The sequence below is a fragment of the Phyllobates terribilis genome, unplaced genomic scaffold (genome assembly GCF_046119375.1).
Source record: "Phyllobates terribilis strain yellow unplaced genomic scaffold, ASM4611937v1 Scaffold_10__3_contigs__length_209671492, whole genome shotgun sequence".
NCBI classification, from domain to species: Eukaryota; Metazoa; Chordata; class Amphibia; order Anura; family Dendrobatidae; genus Phyllobates; species Phyllobates terribilis.
The window spans coordinates 182,619,516-182,629,229 of record NW_027362770.1 but is presented as its reverse complement, the minus strand read 5'-3'; the positions used below and the strand labels follow the sequence as shown (position 1 = coordinate 182,629,229).

General features: G+C 39.8%; 1 protein-coding gene across 1 annotated transcript; it reads left to right on the top strand.

Annotated features, from left to right (window-relative positions):
* The first annotated feature begins 1,593 nt into the window (after positions 1-1,593).
* LOC141164755 (cyclin-dependent kinase inhibitor 1B-like) lies at positions 1,594-9,602 on the top strand. The gene is made up of 3 exons (XM_073650275.1): positions 1,594-2,047; positions 3,425-3,549; positions 7,821-9,602. The coding sequence occupies exons 1-2, from the start codon at positions 1,711-1,713 to the stop codon at positions 3,505-3,507; spliced, it is 420 nt and encodes a 139-aa protein (XP_073506376.1). The 5' UTR covers positions 1,594-1,710; the 3' UTR covers positions 3,508-3,549; positions 7,821-9,602.
* Positions 9,603-9,714: the final 112 nt, after the last annotated feature.

The window sequence follows — 9,714 nt, the reverse complement described above, 5'->3', positions numbered from 1 at the left end:
TCGCGGTCACATTTCTGACCTGTAATCCCAGGGTCTTCTAACTAGATTTGGGGTGACTCATTTCGCAGCCCCCAGAACCTCGTCCCGCCACCCCCCCTCTCTTGTTCGCCGGCATGTGCTGCAGGTAAGCGGCGATGTTTCTTGGCGATGGATGGGTCCTGGGAATCGATTCGCACCAACTCCAATATATTCAAAACTATGGCTGACGCCGCACTGCCCCCTGGTGGTCGGTCTCTGTATGGTCACAGGGTCACATGATCTGCTGCAACTCTACACCATGGCCAAGAGAGGGCGACTGTGAGCGGACAAATCCCCCTGTAATACTTTGTTACAGTAATACCTTATGTTACAACCCTCATAATTGCAGGTCTTCTGGCATTTGTAGTTCTACAGGTCCCAGTCCTGGGATTCCTGATGTCTGTAATAGAGGATAATTATGTTTTCATAGTAATTGATACCAATGAGTGAGAGGCCGGGCAGCACAACGGCGCCACCTAGTGGCACAACCAGTAGAAGCCTCAGGTGAGAGCTGCCCGGAATCACCCGGCGTGGAGCCGCGGCGTGGAGGCTTCAGATTCACTGCACATCATGAAAAGGGATCATCTGTAATCACCCGATCGCTGATCGCCGGGCGAGATCACACCGGGCGAGATCACACCGGGGTTTATATCCAACAATATGACAATAAAATTATTGGATTTCAGCTTCTGACCAAAAATCGTGTTTGTTTATTTCTCCCCATAGAGGGGAACGTCGGCAAAAACGGGGCGAGATCTGCGGAAATGGGGAAGGTGCAGGTTGTCAGAGGATGGAGGGCATATACCGGGTTGTCAGAGGGTGCTGGTATATTAGAGGTTGTCAGAGGGTGCTGGTATATTAAAGGTTGTCAGAGGGTGCTGGTATATTAGAGGTTGTCAGAGGGTGCTGGTATATTCCAGGTTGTCAGAGGATGGAGGGCATATACCGGGTTGTCAGAGGGTGCGGGTATATCACAGGTGGTCAGAGGTTTCCCGGTATATCACAGGTGGTCAGAGGGCTCCCGGTATATCACAGGTGGTCAGAGGGCTCCCGGTATATCACAGGTGGTCAGAGGGTTCCCGGTATATCACAGGTGGTCAGAGGGTTCCCGGTATATCACAGGTGGTCAGAGGGTTCCCGGTATATCACAGGTGGTCAGAGGGCTCCCGGTATATCACAGGTGGTCAGAGGGTTCCCGGTATATCACAGGTGGTCAGAGGTTTCCCGGTATATCACAGGTGGTCAGAGGGCTCCCGGTATATCACAGGTGGTCAGAGGGTGCCGGTATATTAGTGGTTGTCAGCCGGTGAAGCTGGAATTGTAAAGTAATCCCCAGCAGTTGTCCGTTTATCCTGGATGCTGGGAGTTGTAGTCCTGCAGTACCTCTCAGCCGATCAGTCCTGACTGTGGAGGTGGCAGCTTGTCCTGGGCATGCTGGCACCTGTGGTTCTTCTCTCACTGAACTGCACAGGACGTGCTGGGACTTGTAGTCCCCGCTTACAATCTCCGCACACACTCGGGTGTTTCGGGTCACCTCATCTTCCCCGTTCCACCTTAACCGGGAGGACGTCTGTGGCAGCCAATCACCAGCAGGGGGCGTTTAAATCCCCCCGTCGGGCGCTGGCTCGTACAGCCGCCATATTGGGCAGCGCAGGGTCGCCCGGTGACCCGCTGAACTGCGTTGTGAGCCCCATGTCGGGCGTGGGCCTGTCCCCGGGCTCTCCGGGTGTGGAGCGGGTGTCTCGGACCCCGGGCTCGCCCCGGCCCCCCGCCCGCCGGTGCTTGTTCGGGCCGGTAGACCATGAGAGCCTCGCCCGGGAGCTGGCCCGGTGCCGCCGGGAGCTGGAGGACGAGCAGCGGGAGCGCTGGAACTTTGACTTCCGAAACGAACGCCCGCTGGACGGCGCCCTGAAATGGGAGGTGGCTGGGCCCGACACACCCGACTTCTACCGGCGGGGACCTCACCAGGAAAGCGACACCCGCGGGAGGAAGAGATGCGGAGAGCTGACGGGTGAGAGCCGAGCGACAGGTAAGACGCCCAGCTGTGGGCGGGGCCTCGGGTGTGGGGGGTCACCTATCTGTCAGAGTGGGTGTAAGGTCACTAGGGGCGACTCAGCCCGAAAATCCGTCGCAGGGGAATCGCACAGAGTCGCGTCCGAATGTCGCCTCCGAATGTTTACATGTTTACACTTTGTGTCCGAACGTTCCATTCAAACATTGCAACATTGTATCAGTCCCAGGTAACGTCCGCGCCTGCGCGAGCTGTGTCCCCCTGTGCTGGGAGCTCCGCGGTCACTCAGGGGAGTTTTACTTTTCTGCCATATATGTTTTTTTCTTAATCCCTTTTAGCCTCACTTCATTTTTGTGATTTTATTTCATTGCCTTCCATTCTAACAAAATCAATACTTATATATTTTTTTATTTTCCCCCATTCACTTAAACTTCGGTGCGGGGCGTCTTGTCGTTTTAGGGTGACACCAATCATTTTGTGAGATTATGTACTGGAGAATGAAGGGGGTGGGGGAGCGTGATAAAATAATGAACATTAAAATGCAATTCCACTATTATTTTATTAAAGGTGCTGATTTTACACAAAAAAATGACCTGATAATGGGATTCTCTAGGTCGGTCTGATTACAGCAACACCAAACTGTTTATACTTTTTTTTATTATTATTTTATTTGTGAATTTTGTATACCGTATTTAAAAATAAATAAAAAATATTCGCCTTTTTCTTAGACTCATAGCTCTATTATCGGGCAAATAAAGTTGTGATAACTTTTTTTGCATATCAATGTGACGTTTTTATTATCATTTTAGGGTACATACGTTTTGATCGGTCCTTGCTGCTTTTTTTTGGGGGGGGGGGGGCGCGGAGAGGGGGGGGGGGTGAATGCAGCCACAAAAATCCTTGGAAATGTTAGCTTTTTACATTTGTCTCATTTTTTTACTACGTTAACCAAGTGGGTTAAATAATGTATGTTTATAGACTGGACTTTTATGATCATGGCGATGCTGGTTATGTTTTATATTTTTCATTAAAAAAAAAAATTACTAAGAAAATTGGGGTGGTTCACATTTTTTTTATTTTTTTTTTTATAATTATATTATTATTAAATGTTATATTGAATTTTTATAAATTTTATTATATATATATATATATATATATATATATATATATATATATATATTATTTTTTTAGAGTCGTAGGGGTTAGTAATTGGCATAGTTAAACAGCAGCGATGAAAGCTAGCTGTTTAACTATAAGCAGGTGACAGCTGTATAACACAGCCAGCTCCTGTCCAGGATGGTGCAGGCTCAGCTTTATCAAGGATATCGAATGAGCCCCTTTATAATCCACAGTCAGGATTATGGTATGACCGCTGCTCACCCTTCTCACCCACAGAACCCCCCACATCCATTGCAAGAATATCCCACAGAACGGAGACTGGAGAAACCGTGGAGGGCAGCTCGACCCCCGTCACTTGAGAAGACTCCGAAAAAGAGCCGACCCGGCATGTAGAGCCATGGGTACGTACGAGCTTGGACTCTAAAACCGCCTTCCCCCGTCGTCATGCTTCCTAGCGGTGGTCACTCTAGACTGAATACACTGTAACAAACCCTCAGCTGTGGGATGTTGGGTATGTGCAGGTTTGATGACAGCAAGCAGAGATCTTCAAACTGGTGAACAATTGTAACACAAAGTCTATTCAGAAGTTTCCAAACTTTTCCTTATGCAGCTAATTAATTTAGATAATTAATCTGGATGCCGCTCCTTTAAGGAGTGTTCTCTGGGTTGGAGACACCTGCACAGTCGCATCATGTTATATAGAAATACACAGTATGACTGATCGCCGGCCCGCACCGCACAAGTTCGTCTGCAGCTAAAACTTTATCAAAGTGTCTGGAAGTCAAAGCTGAAAAACAACATATAGCGGAAATGGGGGGGAGGGGTCAGGAAGCGGTCGCTGCAGGAACACGCTGGGGACACGGTGAACGGCTGTTTGATAACAAAACAAACCAAACCCCCTCAGGCCGTACAATGAGCTGCGGGCGAGAGTGTACTACACAACACGTGTATCTGATGATAGAGGATCTCCTCTAATACTAATATTTACAGAGAGGCCGTCACGTGAGAGCGAAGGGGCAAGAGCCGGCCCATAACATCACCGCCATGTAGTGAAGAGGAGATGAGCAACATCCCATAATATCATTACAAGAGTATAACTATAATACTGCACCCCATGTACAAGAATATAACTACCATAATACTGCTCCTATGTACAAGAATATAACTACTATAATACTGCTCCTATGTACAAGAATATAACTACTATAATACTGCCCCTATGTACAAGAATATAACTACTATAATACTGCTCCTATGTACAAGAATATAACTACTATAATACTGCTCCTATGTACAAGAATATAACTACTATAATACTGCCCCCTATGTACAAGAATATAACTACTATAATACTGCCCCTATGTACAAGAATATAACTACTATAATACTGCTCCTATGTACAAGAATATAACTACTATAATACTGCCCCCTATGTACAAGAATATAACTACTATAATACTGCCCCTATGTACAAGAATATAACTACTATAATACTGCTCCTATGTGCAGGAATATAACTACTATAATACTGCTCCTATGTACAAGAATATAACTACAATAATACTGCCCCCTATGTACAAGAATATAACTACTATAATACTGCCCCTATGTACAAGAATATAACTACTATAATACTGCTCCTATGTACAAGAATATAACTACTATAATACTGCTCCTATGTACAAGAATATAACTACTATAATACTGCTCCTATGTACAAGAATATATCTACTATAATACTGCTCCTATGTACAAGAATATATCTACTATAATACTGCTCCTATGTACAAGAATATAACTACTATAATACTGCCCCTATGTACAAGAATATAACTACTATAATACTGCCTCCTATGTACAAGAATATAACTACTATAATACTGCCCCTATGTACAAGAATATAACTACTATAATACTGCCTCCTATGTACAAGAATATAACTACTATAATACTGCCCCCTGTGTACAAGAATATAACTACTATAATACTGCCTCCTATGTACAAGAATATAACTACTATAATACTGCCTCCTATGTACAAGAATATAACTACTATAATACTGCCTCCTATGTACAAGAATATAACTACTATAATACTGCCCCTATGTACAAGAATATAACTACTATAATACTGCCCCTATGTACAAGAATATAACTACTATAATACTACCCCTATGTACAAGAATATAACTACTATAATACTGCCCCTATGTACAAGAATATAACTACTATAATACTGCTCCCTATGTACAAGAATATAACTACTTTTAATACTGCCCCTATGTACAAGAATATAACTACTATAATACTGCCCCTATGTACAAGAATATAACTACTATAATACTGTCCCTTATGTACAGGAATATAACTACTATAATACTGCTCCTATGTACAAGAATATAACTACTATAATACTGCTCCCTATGTACAAGAATATAACTACTATAATACTGCCCCTATGTACAGGAATATAACTACTATAATACTGCTCCCTATGTACAAGAATATAACTACTATAATACTGCCCCTATGTACAAGAATATGACTACTATAATACTGCTCCTATGTACAAGAATATGACTACTATAATACTGCCCCCTATGTACAAGAATATAACTACTATAATACTGCTCCCTATGTACAAGAATATAACTACTATAATACTGTCCCTTATGTACAGGAATATAACTACTATAATACTGCTCCTATGTACAAGAATATAACTACTATAATACTGCTCCCTATGTACAAGAATATAACTACTATAATACTGCCCCTATGTACAGGAATATAACTACTATTATACTGCTCCCTATGTACAAGAATATAACTACTATAATACTGCCCCTATGTACAAGAATATGACTACTATAATACTGCTCCTATGTACAAGAATATGACTACTATAATACTGCTCCTATGTACAAGAATATGACTACTATAATACTGCCCCCTATGTACAAGAATATAACTACTATAATACTGCTCCCTATGTACAAGAATATAACTACTATAATACTGCTCCTATGTACAAGAATATAACTACTATAATACTGCCCCCTATGTACAAGAATATAACTACTATAATACTGCTCCCTATGTACAAGAATATAACTACTATAATACTGCCCCTATGTACAAGAATATGACTACTATAATACTGCCCCTATGTACAAGAATATAACTACTATAATACTGCCCCTATGTACAAGAATATAACTACTATAATACTGCCCCTATGTACAAGAATATAACTACTATAATACTGCTCCCTATGTACAAGAATATAACTACTATAATACTGCCCCTATGTACAAGAATATGACTACTATAATACTGCCCCTATGTACAAGAATATGACTACTATAATACTGCCCCTATGTACAAGAATATGACTACTATAATACTGCCCCCTATGTACAAGAATATAACTACTATAATATTGCCTCTATGTACAAGAATATAACTCCTATAATACTGCCCCCTATGTACAAGAATATAACTAATATAATACTGCCCCCTATGTACAAGAATATTACTACTATAATACTGCCCCCTATGTACAAGAATATAACTACTATAATACTGCTCCTATGTACAAGAATATAACTACTATAATACTGCTCCTATGTACAAGAATATAACTACTATAATACTGTTCCCTATGTACAAGAATATAACTACTATAATACTGCTCCCTATGTACAAGAATATAACTACTATAATACTGCTCCCTATGTACAAGAATATAACTACTATAATACTGCCCCCTATGTACAAGAATATAACTACTATAATACTGCCCCCTATGTACAAGAATATAACTACTATAATACTGCTCCTATGTACAAGAATATAACTACTATAATACTGCTCCCTATGTACAAGAATATAACTACTATAATACTGCCCCCTATGTACAAGAATATAACTACTATAATACTGCCCCCTATGTACAAGAATATAACTACTATAATACTGCCCCTATATACAAGAATATAACTACTATAATACTGCTCCTATGTACAAGAATATAACTACTATAATACTGCTCCCTATGTACAAGAATATAACTACTATAATACTGCCCCCTATATACAAGAATATAACTACTATAATACTGCCCCCTGTACACAAGAATATAACTACTATAATACTGCTCCTATGTACAAGAATATAACTACTATAATACTGCTCCCTATATACAAGAATATAACTACTATAATACTGCCCCCTATGTACAAGAATATAACTACTATAATACTGCCCCCTATGTACAAGAATATAACTACTATAATACTGCCCCCTATGTACAAGAATATAACTACTATAATACTGCCCCCTATATACAAGAATATAACTACTATAATACTGCCCCCTATATACAAGAATATAACTACTATAATACTGCCCCCTATGTACAAGAATATAACTACTATAATACTGCCCCCTATGTACAAGAATATAACTACTATAATACTGCCCCCTATGTACAAGAATATAACTACTATAATACTGCCCCCTATGTACAAGAATATAACTACTATAATACTGCCCCCTATGGACTCGTATATAGCACAGCGCAGGTGTTGGCTTTTGTCCCAGTGTTCTCGGCCTGTGTGATGTATTCTGTGTATTTGTGGCGTCTCCTTACTTCTCTCTTTCCCCCGCAGGTACCTGGCTCACCTTCCTCCAGTGTCGGCTGACTTCTGCCCACTCAGCCCGTGGACTCTGTCACTGGTGGGAGAACCCTGCAAAGCACTGATACAGAGTAACACTAATGTCCCCGGGCATGACATGTAGCATTGTGCAACGAAGCACCTTCGTCTTCTCTTACACCCGTGCGCCCGCCCGTCGCCCCTTGTGTAGCACATAAAACTTTTTAGAGAGGGGCGATGGGCGTAACGGGCGCACACTGATCCGAGTGAAGAGAAGCCTCGGAGCTCACACACGAGGTCACCCGGTGATCTGTGATTTCTTCTGCAACTCCAGGTCTGCAACGTGTTGTTTTTTTTTTGGGGGGGGGGGGGGGGGTCCATGAGCATCTACTAACCTTGCCTACAGCCCCTCATTTATAGATCATAGCCCATGGATATTTATTTTACAAGAATGCATCAGCGCCACCTACAGACTGTATGTGATTCTGCGCCCTTGTGAAGAACAAAAATTTTGGCGTTTTCTCATTATATTTTGCCTTTTTTTTTTATTTGACATAATAAATATATAAATATTTTTTTTATTTTTTTTTAAGGGAATGTGTTATCATAAAACTGATTTAAAGTCATATTCTCATAATACAAAACTAACATAAAAATAATATTAAAAAAAAAAAAATTCTATAATATTTTTTTTATTTATTATTTTTTTGGTTTATATGAAGAAGAGTAGATCTCCCACCCGCCCACCCACCCATCAATTTTCTTTTCTTCGTGTTTTAGACCTGGCGTTGCTAGAAGACGGCTCCACAGTATTTTTTTTTTATTTTATTATTTTTATATTACATTTTTTTTTTATGTTCTGTAAATACAAATATATCTATTTTTTAATTTGTAATAATGTTTAAAATTTGAGAAAAAAAAAATTAAAAATTCTGATTTTTGTGAACACTGGCCACATTGCTATGTGAAGAAGAAAAAAAATAATAATTGTCTGGTTCTAAGCTTTATCATTTTTATTTTTTTTTATTATTTTTTTTTTTTTTTGTAATGCAACCATCATATTTCCGTTATTCTGGAGTAAAATAAAAATTACGTCCGCACAGTAGAATGCGCCATTTTTTTTTTCATTCTCTGGCTGTCAACAGCTCAGGGGTTAATCATTAGATATATATATATATATATAATTATTTTTATTTTTTTTTATTTTTTTTTTTCTTTAGGTCAATTTATTTTTCCTAGATGCGTCGCCCACCCTCCACCAGTCCATGCCCTATAATGTACCAGTCATGCACTTCCTGGGCACCGTAACCAGCTGTGCCCGGCAATAATACCCCCCCCTGTTCTCGCCGCTGCCGCTTGTGCGTGGTGTCTATATGTAGCAAACCCCTTGGTGACCAATGTTGAGGTGTGTATGTGAATTGCTGTGTAAAGACACTGAAACCTTTTACTAACTTATTTATGTTTTTAAAAGAAAAAAAAAATAAAAAAAATTGTTTAATTTTAGAATTTTTTTTTTTTATTTTTTTTCCCCAAAAAAAAAAAGCCAAAGCGGCAGATTTTGTGCATCCTGTAAATGCTGTTTATAAATATACGTCTTTTTTTTTTTTTTTTTTTTTTTTTTTTTAATGTTGTAGCAGGAATTTTTTTTTTTTTTAATAATTTGGCTGTAGAAAAAGATTGCAGACTGAGCCAGATGCCTGATGCGAAAAAAAAAATATTTTTTATTATGTAAAAGTGAGAAAAAAAATTGTTTTATTTCTATTTCGATGTCATGCAATCAAAAAAAAAAAAAAAAAAAAAATCAATTAATAAATTCATGCACAAAAGAAATGTAAGTGTGTTCTTATTTCGTCACGTGTCCTGGGTATGCTAATGAGCAAAAATAGCGAAAAATCTGATTTTAATAGGG

Excerpts from the sequence above, each read along its gene's own strand:
- LOC141164755 (XM_073650275.1), top strand. The coding sequence starts at position 1,711 with ATGTCGGGCGTGGGCCTGTCCCCGGGCTCTCCGGGTGTGGAGCGGGTG. Across the intron at positions 2,048-3,424 it reads GGGTGAGAGCCGAGCGACAG|AACCCCCCACATCCATTGCA; the intron begins GTAAGACGCCCA and ends TCTCACCCACAG.